This window comes from Catharus ustulatus, chromosome 2 (assembly GCF_009819885.2).
Source record: "Catharus ustulatus isolate bCatUst1 chromosome 2, bCatUst1.pri.v2, whole genome shotgun sequence".
Lineage (NCBI taxonomy): Eukaryota > Metazoa > Chordata > Aves > Passeriformes > Turdidae > Catharus > Catharus ustulatus.
In genome coordinates this window covers 113,631,367-113,652,950 of record NC_046222.1, presented here as the reverse complement: position 1 = coordinate 113,652,950, position 21,584 = coordinate 113,631,367, and the positions used below count along the sequence as shown (strand labels likewise).

Sequence of the window (21,584 nt, the reverse complement as noted above, 5' to 3'; positions counted from 1 at the left end):
TTAAAAAGAAAGCAGCAGCTGTAATTTAATCTTACCTACTGGAATACAGAGAATGTCTGATTGCAGTTGCATGAGGATTTTGTTATTGGTCATTCCTCCATCTACTTGTAACTGATTTAGTGGAATCCCACAGTCCTTGTTCATGGCATCTAGAATCTTAATTAAGAGTAATACATGTTACAATTCAATTGCACAGAAATGGTCTGATGCCCTCCAAGTGTAAAACACTGACACTACAGCATTCGCTGAAAAGGGTTAATTAGATCATTCCTATCCCCTATATATTAAAAAGCTAAATAAACATTAATGACACCACAGTTTTGTTTAATATACAGCATGTGCATTCTCTTCATTACAGAAATTTTAGTGTAGGACACCTTTCTCCTTTGGTGCTCTAGATGTAGCCTATGTGCTGCTTATGTGGCCTGAGGAGAATTTTAAGAAAAGCTGATGAGAATTATCAAAGCTAACAAAGGAAGCAGCAATAATAAATGGAGTTCTTCAGTTGGTCATCCTTTGCCTAGATACTTTCTCTAATATGATGGATTAAAGAATTTAAGAATTAAAACATTTGAACTGGCAATCTGGAAGACTCTTCAGTATGAACTGAAGAATGTTGAAATATTTTGAAAGAACAGACTTTTCAAATATTTTCAATTAGTTGTTGAAAACTGAGAATTTTATATCAAACAAGACAGAAAAAATAAACTGTTAGTGTAGTTTTTTTGTAAAATTATATTTCTGTCTTTCGGGCACAGTCTCTAGCTGAAAAGTGAAGTGTTTGCAAGGGATAATTAACTAAGATGGAGTATTTAATTCACTGAAACCTCTCAATATGCTTTTTAGAGGGTTTCCTAAAAACATAAGACTCCGCTCAAATCTTAGCTGCTGGCAACACCACCACATTACCCCACAATCACCATTAAATACAAAATAGTGTTTTTATTAGGGTTTTGTAAAAGCAGTCAATCAAATGTCGTATTTACATTTTGTAAGGCTAGTGCACAATTTTTGTTGACAAGTTAGGGATTAACAAGTACAGAATGACTTTCTGTAATTTTTCAGTGTATTTAAATAAAAAAGAGGTGTGTTTTTCTCAGCTTTAAATGACAAAGTGACACAGACCACAAAAAAAGACCAAAACTACAATGCATTCTGCCCTGTTCTGTAGCTCACAAACTACCCAGTAATACAATATTTACCAGGAAAAGTCAACATGCTATTTAAAAAAGAACAAAAAAATTGTAGGTTTGCAAGATAGTGAAAACTACATGGAGATGAACTATCCAGGAGACAGTCCCAGTTTCCAGAAAGTAAGACAGCAAGATCCCTTACCAGAAAGATCTTCAAAGGAACTAAATGATCTGCCCAGGATAAATAAAGGCTAAAAATTACAAGGTATGAAGAGGAAGGCCAGTTTTCATGGTGGTAGCATCTGCCTATGGGCCTGCACTGTTCAGTGCACTAGAAATAAATTGAAAACCAGGATTCTTGCACAAAGTTTGCTGACAGTACTATACTATATATATCACATACATAATTCTACATTTCTCTAAGGTGGTATTATCTGCCTTTTTTATCATTCAAAACTTCAGCACCATTGGGGGCTCTAGGTTTGTTTATCACTGTGTAAGAGCATATTGGATCTGCATGCACTCAGCAGAGATTAAAATAATGAAAAGAACACTAGAAGCCAGAAAGGGATGAAGGAACAAAACAAATCATGGTCATGCTGCTGCTATCTCTATTGTACTGAGGTTGGATGAAGAGCAAGGATCCAAGCATGCAGATTTTTCCTAATGACAGCACTGTACAGCTCTTAGAACTGAAAAACTGCTTGTTTTTTTCCAAAATGCCTTCTGGAATAAAAAATGTATAAAGTGTCATCTGTCTGCATAAGGAAGAAGCGTTTTGGATAACAAGGTACTCAGAAGGAGTGAATGTCACAAACAGGCAAGAACTCCAATAAAGGGACATTTGAGGGTTTTCCTGAAGACTTCCATTTTCACTGGAATTGAAAGAACTTTGTTTTTGATAAGGAAGACTAATTATGCATCTTTAGAAAACATTCATATATTTTACCTGTGTTGCTAGAACTTAATTTGTTCATTTAAGAGTATCCAGTGCCTGATCAGGCCCTCCTGTCATTGTGATAAAATCAGAGTGACTAAAGTATGGGGAAGTGTTAGATCTGTTCAAACAATGAACTTCACCCTCACTCAGTCTGACAGCTTTATTCCCCTCTCTCCTTCTCCCAGCCACATGTCCTGCCTTGCATTCTGACATTTGCTGAATGCCTCTGTGAGGCAGCTGAGGTCATTAATCCAGCAGAAAAATAGCCCAGCAAAAAAAGGGATAATTTTCTGCTGGAAAGTTCACTGAGCTGTCACATGAGAGGGAATGGATAGGAGGATGGACAAGGAAAGAGGAGCAGACAACAAATCAGTTCAGTTGCCTGTAACTTTACTCTGACTTCTAGTACAAGAATTTGAAAATTAGAATGCCACTTCCAATTTCCTTCACAACCTTCTGAAGGAAGGCTGTCAGCACAGCTTGAAAAGCAGAAGCCTGGGTGAAATTTCTGTCAATCTTTCAATGAGTACTTTATTCTATGTCACTACAGAAACAGCACACTGCTTCCCCCATTTTACAAGGTTTGAGCAGGATGCTATTTTAAAAATAAGTTTGTTTAAATAACAGCACTTTAATTCATGTAATCAAATTAAGGCTTGACTGTTATCCTGAAAGATCTAGGGATTTCATTTCCTCCTGTATTTGCACAGAACCCAGGGATTGCAAACACAGGGAGGAGTAGATGGTGATATAAAGATCTAATGCTCATACTGATATCAACTCCTTTGATTTGGCTGGGGAGGATTAATTTCCTCTGTGAGAATTCTGGTTGGCTGTTACTGAATGCCAGCTGAGGCAGTGAAGGATGGAACAGGCAGGAAGTGAAGCCAGACTTCCCTTGGTATGTTTGCTCCTCTGCTGTCTTGCTTTAACTCCTTTTAGTTATTGTGTACCAAAAGCAACATAAGCCATCTCTGTCACAGCAGACCATAAAGTGTAGTTTCCTACACTAATGAAACTTTGTAGTTATGTGACTGGCCCTGCCATTTTAAACATTTTATGTCCTGCCTCTCAAAATAATCACAAAATATGTTCACCTTATTTTACATGCTGATAAAAAGCAGCATTACCACGCCAAAAAAATGTACCACTCAATTTTAGCCTAAGTCCACAGGAGCAATTTTTCAACATTAGCAACAAGACAAGAATAGCAACCAAGTGCAATATAAAGCATATGACTATCTTCATTAAATCTTTTATACCTCCTCTTTTCCTGAAGAGCTACAGTTCCTGTTATCACACTAATTTACAATGAATTTAGGACCTAATTTGCCTTTACCTCTCGTGTTTGAAAGCAGACTGCTTCTAGTGCAGCAAAGGCGATGTGATTTTTATTTGTAAACTGAGTAAGGCCACAGATGATACTGTTGAAGAGAGAAAAAAACCAATTAGGACACACCTCTTTATGAGACATGAACTTATACTTCACACCTAGGTCTTCCAGTTCAAATCTCATTCAGTTCCATTGTATGAAGACTACTTTTTAATGTTAAAAAGCTAGGTTTTCTTTAATCTAAACCCTCTCATTTTCCTGACAAGGTGCTTTCAAGGTCCAATCAATACAGTTGCCATAAATCATCCGTAAACACACACAAACACTCCCACAAATTCTAGCCTGTTCTTAAGGAAAAAAAAAAAGAAAGTATGTTTGAGATTTATTTTGCTTTAAAAATAATATAAATTATTACTAAAATGTTAAATTCTCTAATGTTTTCAGTTCATAAGGAAAAGCCCACATGGGTCAGTGCTGTTCTTAAAAGTTTGAAATTGTTTTCAGATCTAGTCTGATCATTAGTTGCTTCTGTATCTTTTTGGTTATGGGAATTATGCTACATCTAACCATGAGTAAATTGAATTCTACCAATGTACTCCGAATCGCAGAGCAAATAACCACCTTTCATTCTATTTCATCAGCTGAGAAAAAGCATAGAAATACTGCTGGATACATGCAAGTTCGAAGATATTAAAGGATACTTTTCATTGTTAACCATTCCAAAGATCAGTTTTTAGCCATTTAAAGGTAAGCACTGTGATATGAAAAACTGTAAAAACATCTAACTCAGAGATTTTTCTTTTTACTTAAAGAAAAAGACACATACAAGAAGCATCTGAATTCTGAAGATGCAACTACTTGAAACCTTGGGAGCAAGTTAGATTTTAAGACTTCTTTTCCCACTCTAGGAAAGTTATTTTATAATTATATTTGTTATGCTTCCATGACTGCCATGGCATGCTGTGATTCCAACAACAGTAGGCAAGCTCACAACAGCAGAAAAGACAAATGAAAACCTATTGTTTGAACTATTACCAGGCGGGTGAGTCTGAACTACCAGGAAAGGGTCTGGAAGAAAGGAGTAGAAAAGAATTTTCAATAGACTGGAAAGAAAGCTGTATAGAAGGGGAAGGAGGCAAAGTGGGAAAGAATTACACAGCCTGAAACTGAACTCAAAAACACTAATTAGAACAACTTTTTTTTGCCTGACAGTTTACAGGAATGCAGACCTCTTCTTTTACTTTAGTGACATAAAAACCCTTTCAAAACCAGAAATTGTTTTTCCTGCCTTGCTACCTCAGATTTTTTTTTTTTTTTTTTAGCAGGGTGACAAGGAGAGGAGAGGAGGATGAAAACCTGGGCTAGCTAATCTTTCCTCTCCTCCCTGTATCAGTTGCTGTTTTGAATCGGTTTAATATAAAACAGAAATACAGTAGCCAATGAAAATACCACACAGAATGATGTATCCAGACACATTAAAGCAATAAAAAGGAGAATTTAACATACCTGGAAGGAATGGTATTTGTAAAATTATTAAATCCCCCTGCAAATGCAGCATTCAGTCAGATCCTTACCCCCTTGCACTGGGTTCCCAGTATGGTGCGTACAGTCCTGAAAATGCTGGCACAAAGTAGCAGCCATAAGAAGTTCCCACATCTGCAGCCAGTTTTTCTAATGCACACACAAAACACTTACTTAGCTTTTCACAACTGCACCAACACTTAAACATAGCACTTAAAAGTGTTATTATCTAAGTATGAAAAATATTCAGGATATCTTAGGTAGCTACAAACATAATCCAGCCATGTATACAACTAGAAAATACAACTAATGCTGGCACTCTCCTCCTTGTTAACCAGTTTTCCTTTTGCAACAATATGAACAGATGATGGAGCATAGGGAGTTGTGGGAAATGTAAAATGCAAAATGAAAAATCAAAACTGAAACCCAAAACTGTGTACTCAATATTCTGACCTAGATTTTGTAAGGTTTTCAAATGTTATCTATCACGTGGGTAGAGAATACAACCTTCAAAGCAGTCCAAAAGGTCACACTTTACTTTCATTTAAGTCAAGGCAAGCAAGTGAAACTGGATCAAGACCAAAGGGAATTAAGAACTAAATTCCCATTAATTTCAAGTGGATTTAGAGCTCCAAATTGTCAGCTTATGTATTTAATCCCAAGGCCAGCTAGAAAGAAGGTTTCTTGATATGAGAATAACTGTGGATATATGAACTCCTCAATACCAAAATATTTGTAATTTTAAACATTATATTGAGACATTTAGAATGACAAAAGAGATAATGCTAATGAACAGCTCTTTCTTATAACAAGAAAGGAGCATTTTCTTCCTGCTTTTGCGAATTTCTTTTGTTTGCATTGATCAAAGAAGCATAGCAGTCGGAAAGAAGTAGAAAAATATCTTCAAAAAGTCTTTCTAAAATGATTTTTTCATATGGACTCTGCTTAAAAAAAGGAGTGAAGGAAGAAGGAAGGACAAGTTCAGTGAAACAGAAGAGATGATGAATCCCTATGTAACTTTAATAGCACCGACAAGGGTAAAGATCCTGAAACTCAAACCTTCCAAAGGTCTTGATAAACTTGTGAAGAGGTACTGTAGTCTCAACAAATGGCTAATTGATGTGACAGCAGTTTATATTCTTCTGTATGATCTTCAAAATTTTCTTTCAGAAAAACAGACTGATGCTCTAAGTTTTTGCTAAATCTTTGAAGTTCTACATAAAATTTTAATTCTAAATTTTCCCACCTTTGAATAAGATATCAGTTTATTAAAAATATGTAATGAATTTCTTTTCAATCCTAAATCTCATTAAATCACTTTCAAATTTTGCCTTTGCATGCTACTGACATTTTTTCTTTTCCAAATTTTGATATGTTCCTAGTTTTTATGTTACAAAACACCTTGTTTCAGTCCATCTGGATTAGAAAACATCAGCTACACAAATGCTGATTACTGCATTCTCAACCAAACCAGATTACCCTCCTCCATATCTCCTTAAAGAGGCAACTTTGCAAACTGAGATCCCAAACTCAATGGATATGAAGCCTTCTACATAAATATTTGCACTTGCAGGGTCTCAGCTTCTCATGTTTATGACAAAAATATGTAGGTTTAGGATCAAATATATGCTGGTTTCTGTACTACAAACTTAAATACTTTTGGCTCTGGAAAGTTCAACACTGTATAAAACCAGGAGATACTCTATAAGTATATATATATTTTCCTGAATATCTGCTTACCAGAGAAACTACTAAAAAGTACACATTGCAACAGAGCAAAGCTGACAAAGCCTGTCCAAGGCTGTGTTGATAGGTTCTGTGAAATACATGTATCAACAATAGTGAGCTCATGGATGCAAAGTAAATTTCTGTTGTGTTTAAATACAGCAAAATACATGCACCTTCTAGCTTTTCTTTACTTAAATATTTTGAGTTTTCATTCACCAATAGAGATATTGTGACATAAACTTAAAAAAACCTGAACAATCCATACTCACCAACTTCCTGTGAAGTCTTAGCAATACCCAGATTGTCCCTCAGCCAACGAACAACAGCCCCAGCTATTGCAACAGATCCCTGAAGGAAACAGTCACTCCATTAGGAGACAACAACTGGTAGCTTTGTGCTGCCTTTAAAAACCCTGGGGAGGAGAGGTCGCTGTGGTCTCCACCTGCAGGCTCACAGTCACAGCTTGAAGCACTCCCAAGCATGCTCACAATGAAACCACCAAGTTTCTTGGCATCTGGAGACTGCCATATAGAAAGGGCAGCCTGTTACACAGACTCCAGGTAGAAAGGTGTATATTGCATGCTTTTTTCTATGAGTGGAAGTGACAATGACATTTCCTAAGTGGTCTTCTCATCTTTCTAATTTATATATTCTGAATATACAGTTATGAGGTTCAGTAGCCTCAGACTTCTTTTCCTGACACATTAATAGTTTTATGTTTTGATTTAAGAAAACAAGACTAATTATGTCTAGTCTAAATACAAACACTTGTGCATTTGCCAGCAAAATTTGCCTCAGTAAATGGCCCTGAATAGCATCATCATATCACAGACAGATGGCATGGCTCCCATCTAACACCAAGGCCAAGCTCAGTAGACTAAGCTTCAAGTAAAACAGTAGTAGCATTGTATTTTCATTCAAAGCCACTGCTAGAAGGGGCAGGAGTGTTTTCTAAGCAGCTAGCTATTACAGGTGCAAGATACCAGTCTGATTGAAGGAAAAGGCTGAATACACATTTTCTGTCTCTTGCAGTGTCTCAACCAGCAGAATGTGGATGATTCTAGTTGGATATAGGACAAAGCACACTTAACAGCTTCTGTTGAAGCCATGCTTTCAGACAGTATCATGAAAGACTTGAAGGTGAAGAAGCAGCAAAGTGCAGGTGGTTCAGCAAGGAGGAATTCAAATCATTCTCGCCAGTTTCAGTTCTTGGTTTAAGGACACGGGTTAAAAATAAAACAAATCTCTCACACACCCACACATAATAAAAATCCCAGAGTTTGCTAGGCCATGGCAAATGCAAGATTCACTTTCCTCAGGGAAGGAAAAGGAAATAAATGCAGCCTCCCACATCCTAATAAAGTAGCATAAGCCACAAACTATTCTCACAGTGAAGAAAATCCTGTTGTTTGTTTCACATGGAAAACACAGTCTGTCTACAAAAGCTCAATATCAGCATTCAGTATAAGTGTTTTGAGAATAATTATTATTTTACAATACTTAGCACATTAAGCAGCACAGATGGAAGGATAATAATTTTGTCATTCTAAACAAAGCTTTGGTGCCAAATAGGTGCTCAGTTGATCTGTGCTTCAGACCAATGAATCCTGAAGTTTAAGCATAAATACAATTTTCTACAGAGTTTGGATGCCCTCAGATTTGTTTGGAGAACTGAGAAACTGAATTCTGCAAGTAAGCATCTGAATAAAAAAGGAAAAAATGCTAAATTGTTAGAGATTTTTTTCCCCAGAAATTTGATTCACATTCTTAAAAGTTAGAAGTAAAATCCATTAGAACAAAATAAAAACACTTAGCTATGCCTTTTGTTACAAGGTAATAACTGAAACATTAGTACTTCCCCCCTTTTTTAAAACTCAATTTAGTATTAAAAAATTTATGGTTTTTTATTTATCCTATTTATTAAAGATTTGAGAGACTGAGTAACAGAAAAAATGTTTTAGCCATCTAGCTCTGAAAGTATAAATGATGCAATGAAGAAAAATTTATTAGATTACATGATATAGATTGGAGACAGGGATAACCAAAACCACACGGAAGCCTTCAGGCACACAAGCGTAACACAGAGTTGCTTTCATTTCCTCACAGCTGAAGATACCATAAAAATACCAGATAACAGAAGTAAATAAGAACATGTATCATCACAAAGAGGAAGAAACTACTGAACTTACCTCTAGTGCATAGAAAGTAGGTTTGTCTTTGCCCATTTTGTAAGCTATTGTGGTTATAAGACCATGTTCAGAAAACACAGACTAAATGGGAAAAGGGGAAAGAAAAGAAAGCATGAACAGAGGCAAAAAATGCTTAAATAAAAACATTCAGATTATAATAAACAAGGGACCAAACCTTCAAATGAAACATGCAAAGTTTAAACAAAGTAAATTATCAGTCACTCTAAAATAAACACTTAGGACAGAACATTCAGATTGCTGGTGCTACTTCTTGTTTCCACAAGCTGCTGCAGATCTCCCCACCTTCCTTACAGAGAAAAGAATTGGGGGTCTTTAGAGGGAGATGTAAATGAGAAGGAAGCCACAGTTTTATGCTATTTATTCAACTCCAACTACAAAGAAATAATGAGAGAAAATGAAGGGAAGAAATAAAACAGCTAAGACAAGGAAAAAAACCACACAGTTAAATAACTTAAGACAACACTTAATCCTCTCTAGGTGACAACAAGAAACACATACAAGGGAGGAGCAAGAAACTTGTTAAGAAAAATTGTTTGGAAACTTAAGGAGGTAGGAAGTGGAGTCTTACAGAAACACCTTGAAAAAAATGCTATTTTTATTCTTTCAGATTTCAGTATGTGCTTTTCCTTACATCTGGCAATATAATTGTTGTCCATAAGTCCAAAAATGGCTAACATACAGTTGTGTTTCAGAATTTAAATTGATTGCAAAAAACAAAAAGGCAAACAACTCAAAAACGCAACTGACCTTCTGACCTGTGTTGCACAGCAAGAAACAACCTGTTCCGTACCTAGTATGAAAGCAAAGCAAAGTTAAAACCAAAATGTTTAAAGAATAACCTGTTACTGCAACCCATGAGCTCCCTGTGAAGAATCAAGACACCACTTTTTGACCCTTGAAGGTTTTTCTGCCATTAACTGATGACAAAATTATCCTCAAAATGTTGATTTTAATGCAGCCTGAAGCTGAAAAATCTAGTCACATGTCTCTCTCTCTCTCCCTCTCTTGCTATTTTTTATCTAACACTTGATCAAGGAGAGATATGGCTGAAAACTAAGTGTAAATTCCGCTCTGGTGGCAGTGTTTACCTACTTCAATTTAAGCTGATTATGAGAGTGATTTTATAAAATAAATATTTCACAATATTAAAGGGGAAATTTTAAGAAAATCTGTTCCTGTCACAAAAAAAGGTTTTCTTTAGACATATCCCATTCAAAAATTTCTAAAAATTGGCATGTTTCCCATTTGAAGATGAAATCATACACTTGTTTGCAAACACATGCATACATTAGCATAGTTTAATATAAGGAGTACAAAATACTACAAACCACTCCAATTTACTCTAAGAAGTTATTCTAGAGAAAAAATATTCCTTACCTTTTCAAAACCCTCAAAATTAATAGCTTAAACCAGTACTGAGATAGGCTTCAGTTATATTTGGAAAAAGATATAGTAAAGCAATAACAGAAATGAATTAAAACAAGACAGACTAATAAGTAATTATACCTGTGAAACTCCCATACTGTGTATATTCCTACATGCTTAGTTAAGCACCTGGTTGTAAATGGAACAGGAAGTCTTTTCAGCAGACAGCTTTTCCTCCAATGATTGTTTGATTATACCAGATTAATTCAGTTGCCTGATTTAACTGATCAGCTATTTTAAACAAAGTACACTAAGAGGCTGAGAAACAGGAAAAAGCAAACGTAAAATTCTCTACTCTGAGTTAGACATAGAAGCAAAACCAAGCACTGCAACTGAAATGGAGCTTTCCCATCTAGCAAAGCTGTGTCATTTAAGTCTATGCAATCTAACTCACTGTCCTATATTTGCTTAACCTTAGGTCACCATTTAAATGGCACTGCAACTGTAACTTTAATATCTTCATTGCTTTATATAAGGGTCAAGACTTGGTTTACTTTGTGGGTCAACACACTCAAAAGGTAGATCTGTAATTACAGGTTAACTACAAAAGAATTTGGCAGTTGCTAGATAATAGCAAATTCAAAACACAGCAGTGTGTTTATCTTTCCTAATAACTTACGTGTTTTTTGCTTGCCCATCTTGAAAACACATTTGCCCAACAAGAGCAGCAGACTGGTCACCCAAGCACTGAAAGTGAGAGATTTTTTCCTTTAGCAAATGTCCTCACAGGAATTATATATTTAACTATAACTCTGATCTATTAGTAGCACATGGGTAATTGAAAGCAAGGAAAAACCTACATAGGAACTGCAAATGAAATGTGTTGTGCTACTTAGAGTGAGCAATTTAAAGAAATAAAAACTAAAATTTACTATCTTAATAAATGTTGGAGAAAGCTGAGAATTTGCCCAGCATTTCTGGATTATGTATACACTTCTTTTATATATACGAAGCAGAGCTTGCTTCCATTTTGTAATGTTACTCAGTTACTTAGAGATACCAAGTTTCCAACAGCACTACACATATGCATTAAAGCTCTCATTTGTATTTCCACAGACCTTAATAATAGTAAAAAAGCCAAATAGTGATTCATCTTCAAAAGTCTACTTCCTGTGTAACCTGAAGTAAAAAAACTAAAAACTTAATTCATAGTAGGATTCACTCATCTTTAAAGCTTTTTCCTTGAAGCTATGTTTAGGCAGTTCCAGGTTTTCATGCCAGAATCTAAGTTGAAGTATGACTTACCCCAGAAATTGGTACACCTGTCAAAGCTCCAGATTCCTGTTTTACAAAAAGAGAAAGAAAAACTGTGTTAGCTTTCCATGACTAGAATTGAAGGCAATGAAAAATAAGCTAAACTTCTAATGCTCAAAGGAAAACAAAGAAGGGTCACGTAAGCAACATGGTTCAGTTCAGGTGCACACTTGTTTCAGCTCAATGCAGCTTGTGCCTAAATCACTAAGAAATGGAGAGCAGGAAGTTTACAAATATACTTTATGTGACCTCAAAAGTTCCTAGCATAAATTTTCTTGAAACAATACTATACAGAAAATCCAGTTCAGTGTAATCTGTGCAGTAAATGCCAAGTGTAAAATGCAAAAGTGCAAAATTATGAAGTGATTAGGGAAAATAACATGGCTGTGGTGACAGCCTAAGCAAAGGCAGGTGACTGATTTTAAGATACAGTGTTTTAAGTCTCCTATAGGCTTTCTTCCAAAGAAAAGTACCAGAGTTTTTCAGTTACATTACTGTTACAGAATCATAAAATCATTTAAATTCAAAAGACCTCTTAGATTATCATGTCCAGCTGTTAACCCACGACTGCCAAGTCCACCAGTAACCCATGTCACTAAGTGCCTCATTCATACATCTTTTAAATACCTTCAGGGATGATGACTTCACCACTTCTCTGGGCAGCCTGTTCCAATATCTGACAAGCTGTGAAGGCTCTTGTTTTATCATTTGTTACCTTGGAGAAGATGCCAACCCCCACCTGGCTACAACCTCCTTTCCGGCAGTTATAGAGAGTGTGTAAGAGTGTGTAAGAGTTTTACCAGCTCCCCCAGCTGCTCCTCATCACACTTCAGACCCTTCCCCAGTTCCACTGCCCTTCTCTGGAATCACTCCAGCCCCTCAATGCCTCTCTTGTAGTGAGGTGCCCAAAACTGGACACAGGATTTGAGGTGTGGCCTCACCAGTGCCAAGCACAGGGGGACAATCCCTGTCCTGGTCCTGCTGCCACACTATTGCTGATCCAGGCCAGGTGCCATTGGCCTTCCTGGCCCCTGGGCACACCTGGCTCATGTTCAGCTGCTGTTGATCAGCACCCCCAGCTCCTTCTTCCCCCAGGCACCTTTCCAGCCACTCTTCCCCCAGCCTGCAGTTCTGCCTGGGGTTGTTGTGACCTGGCATTTGTCCTTGTTGAACCTCACAGAATTGGTCTCTGCCCATCACTCCAGCCTGTCCAGATCCATTCACAGACCCTTCCTGCCCTCCAGCAAATCAACATTTCTGCCCAAACAGTGTCATCTGCAAACTTAGTGAGGGTATCCTGAAAATTTTATTTAATTATTTAACTATTTCCTAACAATTTCTACTTGTTTCTTTAAATAATTTTTTGTGCAATTGTGAAAATGCATTTCAAGTAAAGCCATGCAAGTGTATTTCCAATCTGAATTTCTTTTTCTTTAGTTCTCATTTTAATTAACAGGATTTAAGATAACTGTGTTTATAAATGAACTAAAAACCTCTGCATGAATCTGATGTTTAGATATCATAGAATTAATATTTTAAGACAGAAGGGACAGTTTTTCTCATTTTTAAAATGCTATAGCTAGCATTTATTAGCAAGTAGTTGCCTTTTTTAGCTCACTATGAAGAGAAATATTCAACAGCGTGGAAATTAAGACAAACACATACATTGAGATCACATTTTAGAAATAATTTTTGCAAGAACTCTAATTGTATGATCTCAGATTTGGAAACACACAGCAAATTTATTCTAGAAAGTGCACTTTTTCTAATCCTTACACCAATGAAAATGCACAACATCTGAGCAAAATGGGTAAGATATTGGTGGTCAGCCTAATGGAAGCCTCTACTCACCCAGCTAGGACAGATTTTCTACAGCCAGCAAAAGGAAGAAAAAGTAAAAAAAAAAAAATGGAAAGAAAGGGGAAGAGAAGCAGAAGTTCACATTTAAAGTGATGAGCAATTCTGTTCTGGTGGTCAGGCATCTTTTTCCATTTACCTTGCTCATTCAGCTTAATATAACTCACTCTTATCCAACCTTCACATTAATAAATGTCAGCAATGACTTCTAGTGGCATTTCCCTTAACATATTAGCAAAAATATTTACATTTCAGGGAAGTTAGATTTTTTTTTTTCTTTTAAATAGAACTCTACCTTGTAACTTGTCTTCGCTACAAAATACACGCATTCTTCTTTAACAATAGCTCAAATTACCAGGAAAAAGAATGCAAAATCACAACCCATTTATCCAATCTTGAAGTTCACTAATTAGATGTCACTGTGTCAGAAGAATTGGTACTGCATTAAAGTAATCAAATACTGAATTCCTATAATATTATATAACAGTAGATAACAGCATACTAATCACAAACCATATAATACTGGTCTAGAAAAAGCCATTAGTCCTAATCTAAGCAATCTGCCAAATCCAAATGGATACAGTTATATTTTTACAAGATGAATTTCATACAAATACTGGAAAACATACCATCACACCATAAATTTCAGAGGAGCTCCGTACAGTTGGAAGTATTTCCATAGGAATATCAAAGAACCTGAACACAACAAAAATAATGTATACTTTATAGTCAGTGCTAAATCAGAAAGCATTTCACATTTATTTTCTTAAATAAGTTTAAGTTGGAAAGAAAAAAAATAACTATAAAAAGAACTTTTGTTTCTAGGTTTTAATCTACAGCTATGTGTTTTTCCTCTTGTTACAGTGGACATTAAATTTTGGAATAAAACAGCATATATTTCAGTCTTTGAGGACATATCTTACTCTTTTATATAGAAATTCATGCTTCTTCAAACAATATCTTAATAATACACTGGTTAGTAAATTCAAATTTCAAATAGAGATACTATCAGTCCAGCTGCTGTACAAATTTGCCTAAGTAATGAAGAAACTATTGAATCACAATATTCTGAGTTGGAATATTCACAAGGACCTTAATGCCTATACAGAGATTGAACCCACAACCTGGGCATTATAATCATCATGCTCTAATCAACTGAGCTAGATTGTTTCCAAGATCCAGGTATCCACCTACAGCAAAATTCTGCTACTTTTAGTTAACTCCAGACAGTTGTAAATTGGATACCTGGAGAACAATGAATCTAAGTTATCAATGTCAACAGTGAATGGAACAGTACCTGCTGATCTTAGTTTAGACAAGAGATTCTTACCTTTCAATCAGTAGAAACTATTTAAATAATCGTATTACTGAAAAACAGAGCTTACTTGCAGAGCTCAGGATCCCATTCCAAGGAATGAATGTTGAACAACATCGTTCTACTGGCATTGGTGACATCTGTACAGTGAATGCCTCCATTCTTTCCACCTGTCAAACTCTGAACAAAAATATCACAGCATTCATCAAGGAGAGATACAGACTTACTTCAACAAATTAGAAAAAAATTTCAAAATCACAAAGTTTTCACCTTGGGATTAGGAACTCTGGTATTTCTGCAACAGCTGAAGAGGCAGACCTAATATTTTCTAAAGTCCAAGATTTTTCTGAAAGTGTGAGCAAAGTCTTACAGCAAACTATAATTGTAAACTACACATAAGCATCTAGAAAAAAAATATAGTGGTACAGGGACAGTAAAAGTTAATCTTGCAAGGAACTTTATTGGAATTTCTGTCATAGCTTTTATTGACATCATTGTGTTATCAGTGGGCATCGTGTATCACATGCACGGAGATTTACATGATATGGAAATTCATTGTAAGAAGAGTGATAATAAACTCAAATACATACCCATATAAGCCATGAGTCAATAGTCCCAAACATAGCTCTATGATCCTCAACTGCTTTCCTGATCTCTTCCACATTATCCAAAAGCCACCGAAGTTTCACTGCGCTAAAGTAAGTGCTAAGTGGAAGACCAGTCTTAAACTGTAAAATATACAAAAAACAATTTAAACACCATGCATGTATCTTTTCCATAAATACTGTAGCTATACGTGACAATGGCAAAAGTAAGGGGGGAAAAAAGAATACAAAATTCAGAGAAATTACACAAACTTGTTATTTAAATAAGTACGAAGCATACAACACACAAGTTTGAAAACATCAAAACCAAATAACCAGTGCAATAATGGACAAAGATCAAAGCTGATCTAAATGCAGTTCAAAGATCGCCTACGTGGAAAAAGTTGTTTGCAGAAGGTCTGTCTTATCTAGGATATCTCCATATGACTAGACAATAAGTAACAACAACAAAAATGAGCAGGACAACACAGCAAAGATGAAATTTGTATTCTACTAGAACTTGAAAATCAAGTAAGTTTATAGATTTTTTGACATCCATTTCCTGCCTATAGAAAAACATATAAAAAACCATAATACTTATACAACCAGTAAAGGACAACATCAATCAAACAATTGTGACACCTTTTTACAATTATTTAGTTTTTGAATAGTTATATATATGATCATAAAAAAAGAATGAATTTGCCCTTTATGAATTATCTTCCTAGTTCTCTGATTGGATGTAATTAATCTCAATATTAAGGTATGAGAATGGATAATGCATTTCATACCAATAAACTATTTCCCAGTTTTTTTCCTACTTGACCTTAATTTTTCTGTGTAATGTTTATTTAATATTGGCTAGATAGCACAGGATTAGGTTTCACTATTACTCATTTAACTTCTCTAGTGAGAAATTAAAGGAGTGTTAAACATTTATTTTAAGGAAATTAAAAATTTTCTAGTCTCAAATTGGTGTCTTATGCTAATTTTTTATTATTTGACAAACTAACAAGAGACTAAAAGTTACAACTTGCTTTGTTTTGGGGAATTTTAAACACATATCCAAAACATTGGAGCAGCTACCATGTAAGTGTTCTGGAATATCTCCTACCTTAGAAAAAGTTTTGTTTCTTCCTGGAACTTTTTTAAGAAGATGTTCAACTGTTGACTGGGTTCTCAGGTCAAGCCACACTAAAAACATGAATAAAATAAACTGATCAAGTTATTTAATACACAAAAAATGACATGTTCAGCTTGTTTCTATGAAACCAAAGCTCTTCCCATTAAATTCCTCTCTATTTTGATCTTTTCATGTAGTTGAAAGAATATTGTATTGTCATTATATCTTAAAGGTGCTGTTTAAAACTTAAAATTAGATAAACTCATTTGATTTAGAAGAACAAACTATTTGAGAAACAAACAGGATTTTCCACAAATAGGATATATATTTTATCAGAGTGTAAGCAAGTGACTAATGCTATTTTGCCGCAAATGGCTGTGACTAAATTAAGAGGTTAAAACAAACAGGTTGATTATTTACTATTCCTATGTAAACTTTCAACTACAAGACTATGTTGGAATTATCAGGGTATTGCTGGGTTTTAGATAAAGTTGTTAACTAGATATATTTGACTATGGAGGAGTCCTGGTTTTACAGTCGTACCATGCCAAACTATCTGGCACTTCATATGACCTAAAAAACCAATTCTAGACAATTGTCATTTTTCAGCTGACAGTATCTGAAAAGCTAAGGTTAGTTTAAAAAAACCTCTGAGTATTAATAAATATTTCTTAAGTAATCAATAAGTATTCATAAAACCTACTTAACATGAATTTCCTTTACAGTTACATCAACAGCACCCTGAAAATTTCAAAGGAAGTGATTGGTGCAAGTCAGAATACTTTGTGCCAGGAACCGCTCAAGAACATTGGGGGTTTCTTCTGAAAAACCAGTAAAGTGATTTATTAAGTAATAAGTTTATGGAATAGGCTTTTTTAAACTGTGCTGGTGTGTATACAAACACACATTTTACAACACAGATCTTAAAAAATCCAAGAAATTACTAGGCTAGGCCACAATCAGATCTGCACAGGAAACTACAAAAGCATTTTTCTATAACATGTTCACATTGTGACATTGCATATTTAGAAAGTATCATAGTTACCAATAGCATTATAAAGAGGTTCTCCAGTTGTCTTGTCCCAAACCACTGTTGTTTCCCTCTGATTGGTGACTCCAATGGCTTCAGGACAAAATAGAAAGTATCCTTTTCAGAAGGTTTGTTTTCCCCTTTTGGGGGAGTGAGGGAGGGAACGGAGAGGTGGAGAGGAGGGAGGAACAGGTAAGGAGAAGAGGAAAGTAAATGGGAAATAAAAAGCTTCCAACTTTTTCAAGGTATAATCTAGAAATATTACTTCTAAGAACTCATCTTTTCTGATTAATCTACATGCTCTATACCTCTCTCTTTTTTGGCCACAAACTGAGACAGCAAGAACACTAACAGGAAAAACAGCTTTCCTAAATTAAAGTCTTAAACTAAATTTCAGAATTTCTTCATCACTTGTCTCTGTGATTTTACAAGCCTAGGTTAAGCCTTGTAGATTCTGTATTGCTAATATACACAAGGGACTTATTTTCTCATTATTCCTCACAGAAAAACTCCTTTCAAATAAAATTTAACATTTTGTTTCAATCTGGCACATGCTGCCACCTTTCTATTTATTAACTTAAAAACTATGGTATCTGAATTGCTCAACCATAAGCATGCTAAAGCCCTCTACCCATAAGTACCTCTTATGTTACTGATGTTTATGTTCAGTTGTTTCATTTTCTCACAGGTCTTTTCCACACATTCATAGACAGAGTTCAATATTTCCTTTGGATCTTGTTCCACCCATCTTTAACAAACAGTAAACATCAGTTAATAAAAAATTACATAAAAAGAAAAAAAAATACTAGTCTGAAAAACAAGCTGAGCTACAAAACATGTTTTACATATCTACAAACAAAGAGTTTTGTTTTGCTTTATTCCATACAGAGCGCATTGGCAGCAAATTATAGGTCAGCTAGGAACAAGCAAGCAAACAAAACCTCAGAGAACAAACAAAGATATTTCTATGGACCAAGCTGAAGACCAAGTGATTCATCAAGCACTTCAAATGTAAAAATCAGCAGCTTTATCGCCTTAAATGAGATGTTAAATTTCATTTAAACTTTAGTTTTAAACTCCAACGTTTAGATGTTGAATATGTAAATGAGTGATCAGAGCCAAACACCAAGTACTTTTAGTTTCCGTAACTCAGGCAAATTCCGGACACCCAGTGGGAGCTATTTCATCCCATTTTTTCTGCCCAGTCTTTAATAGCACTTACTGTGCTACTAAGAATTATTAATCAGCTTCAGTTGCAATGACTCAGATAAAAATACCTAAACTCTACCAAACTATACACACACAAAAAAATAAAAATCATACCCTTCTCTAGGGAATTCTTGTTTTATTTCCACTTGATGGTGACTCAAGAGCTCTGCTGTTTCTGCATTAAAAACCTGCAAATAAATTGCACAATGAAATTTTCTATGAACACAGATGTTTAAATGACAATAATTAACATTTTTTTCTTTTGAACAAATGCAGTGTTGTGACAACACATAGTAATTTTCTATTATCAATCCCAATATCTATATAACAAGGATTGAGACAAATGCACTTTTAAAATTAAGGTAGGCAAAGATTATTTTGGCAAATTTTGCTGTCACTCTGCCAATTTTAACTGTTTTTTTTTTTCCTTGATGAGTTGTAGAAGAACCAGATTTTTCTTGTGGTGGTTATAGAAGTCAAACTTCTTATGCATTTTAGAATATCTCTCAGAAAAATACCCACTGTTGTTGATAACAACATTTCTTTAGCTCTTGCTGTATCATTCTATTGCCGGGGATATCTGCATGTTTTCTTGGGTTAGCTCACTTCTAGGAAGAGTGAAAATCTGGGATAAAAGATAGAAGGGACCAAACTGAACAACAAGAAAGTACCCAGGCAAAACCCATTTTGTTTCAAAACAAACTACAGGTACAGAGCTGATGAACAATCTGATAGGAATGCAACTGCAGCAACACAACACATCAAAGAAGAGAAGAGCATGCAAAGTAACTTAAATTTGGATACACCACAATAAAAACCTGCAGAGCAGAGAATCACGAGGACTCTATCAATGGGTATTCTTGAGGAATCACAAGCTGAGGTTCTTGAGAATGCACAACCCTCATTAACCAGTAGTGGCCTGTTCCCAAAAGGAATTTCTACCGAGGCCAAGCCGAGGGACTTGCAGTGAAACATTGAAGGGAAGTGTACAGTGAGTGAGCCAGAGTGCCTGGCTGGGCAATGGAGGCAGTCTGTGGGAAAGGCTCTTTCTCCCCAGCACCACACAGAATCTTTTGTGTGAAGAACGTTTTGAGACCTAGAAAGTAAAATCTAGCAGGTCCAGGTGAACTGCAGAACATGTCAGTAGGACACCATCCTACCTTTTTAAGGCAAGCAGAGCTGAGCCAGATTTAGAAACCACATGCATGCTAAAGAAACAAAATTCAGTTATACCCATCCACCCTCTAGGATACAACTGAATCTCTTCTATACTTGTTAATGCTCTCTTCTCAGTCCATACATTTTAGGAATTTCTCTTAAAGCTTTTAATCCATAAACCCATGGTATCATCTACACAGTATATTTTACTCTGAAACTATTAGAACAACTCTGACAGAGAGGGAATGAAGTTCTGATTCTCCAGTTACTTTGGAACTTTAAAGAGTAGCTTTAGAGTGAAACTTGGAAGTTTAGAAACATTCTACTTTTATATTTAGAATTGCAGAAAAATTCAGGCTGAAAGAGACCTTGAGAGATCTCTAGTACAACCTCCTGCTCAAAGCAGGACCTGCAATGAGATTAGATCACGTCGCTCGAGAACTTTTCAAGACAAGGATGAAAACAACACAAACTCTGGAAAACACTGAAAGCTCCACTGGCCAGAAAAGAAGTCTTAAAAAGGTACATGATCATTCTTTTCTTCTATCAGCTGGAAAGAGTACCACTGAATTATTTTTACTTTATTTACTTATCTGTGTTTCATCTACCAGCTCAGGCTTGACATGGATCTATTCTAATAAAAGACAATAGTACAAGAGATACTCTATCACTGCTACACATTTGGAAGCAACTTGCATAATGGGATATGGATCTCAAAATGCTACACAACATAGTTAATAGGAGAAGTTGTTTTACATGTACACAGTAAGATTTCTTTACTTGAAATTGCCTTTATGCCAAAAGCACATTCACATTTACTAGCTTTTTAGAGTAAAGACAGAAAGATAGAAGACTTGTTATTTAACCTGTATGTATATATCTGACATACTAACAATGTTAAATATCATGTGGTAATCATTCACCACTAATCATTCAGTACTTCTTGAAACAGAAGATAATGCAAAGGATTCCTATTGGTAGCAGGAAGTACAGATTCAATTAGACAAAGTCATCAAGTGAATGGGGAGCGTGTGACTTGCAGACACATCAATGAACTGCGACAAGAATAGATTTTCAGCTGAAGCAATAACACTACAAATGCACAGATTTTTTCATGTCCATAGAGAAGAACTAGCAAACACACTTTGCTAATCCATCACAAACAAACCCACAAGCTTCTGACATTCTCAACAAAAGCAGCAGACACTCCCTGTTATTCAGGGCAAGGGATTAAAAAGTTTCACTGGGAGCAATCCGTGTTTGAGGTCAGGTTGGATGGTGCCCTGTGCACCCTGGTCTAGTGGAAGCTGCCCCTGCCAATGGTGGGGGTTGGAGCTAGGTAATCTTTAAGGTCCCTTCTGACCAAAATCATTCCATGCCTCTATGACTTCTACTCTGATAAACAGAACTGTGTGTGGAAAGATGCCAGACATGAAGGAGTCACCAAACTTAAACCTACAAAATTATAAATAACATCGGGAATAAACAGAACAAACCAGACCTCAAAGCCTTCCTTTCCCACTCCCTCCAAAAAAATCACTACTGTTGTAAAAAAAAAAAAAAAATTCCCCTACATAGTCATTGTTTGAAAGTGGAGAGATAGAAAAATAAGTGACAGTAAGTACAAATAATTCAGATAAACTCAATACATCCCTACTGAAGTTGAAGGTTTTAAGTGTATTTCTGTATTTTGTTGGGACTAGAGGCTTTCAATCTATTCATATTCATTAAGAACTACAGTAATTTCACGAATACAAGCCGCAC

The 21,584-nt window shown here is 35.6% G+C and overlaps 1 protein-coding gene across 3 annotated transcripts in view; it reads right to left on the bottom strand.

Moving 5' to 3' along the window:
• The window catches only part of GK (glycerol kinase), a 35,045-nt gene that overhangs the window by 7,982 nt on the left and 5,479 nt on the right, over positions 1-21,584 (bottom strand). For 2 of the 3 annotated variants that reach the window (XM_033052082.2, XM_033052084.2), the window contains exons 2-17: positions 18,777-18,850; positions 18,095-18,201; positions 17,469-17,546; positions 16,415-16,494; positions 15,307-15,444; positions 14,787-14,896; positions 14,031-14,097; positions 13,396-13,413; positions 11,536-11,571; positions 10,910-10,977; positions 9,613-9,655; positions 8,845-8,925; positions 6,925-7,003; positions 4,981-5,077; positions 3,413-3,497; positions 36-156 (exon numbers count right to left, since the gene is read on the bottom strand). In XM_033052082.2, coding sequence (XP_032907973.1) covers positions 36-156; positions 3,413-3,497; positions 4,981-5,077; positions 6,925-7,003; positions 8,845-8,925; positions 9,613-9,655; positions 10,910-10,977; positions 11,536-11,571; positions 13,396-13,413; positions 14,031-14,097; positions 14,787-14,896; positions 15,307-15,444; positions 16,415-16,494; positions 17,469-17,546; positions 18,095-18,201; positions 18,777-18,850 — 1,282 coding nt within the window. The remainder of the gene's footprint in view (positions 1-35; positions 157-3,412; positions 3,498-4,980; positions 5,078-6,924; positions 7,004-8,844; positions 8,926-9,612; positions 9,656-10,909; positions 10,978-11,535; positions 11,572-13,395; positions 13,414-14,030; positions 14,098-14,786; positions 14,897-15,306; positions 15,445-16,414; positions 16,495-17,468; positions 17,547-18,094; positions 18,202-18,776; positions 18,851-21,584) is intronic. The other variant, XM_033052083.2, reaches the window with a different exon arrangement.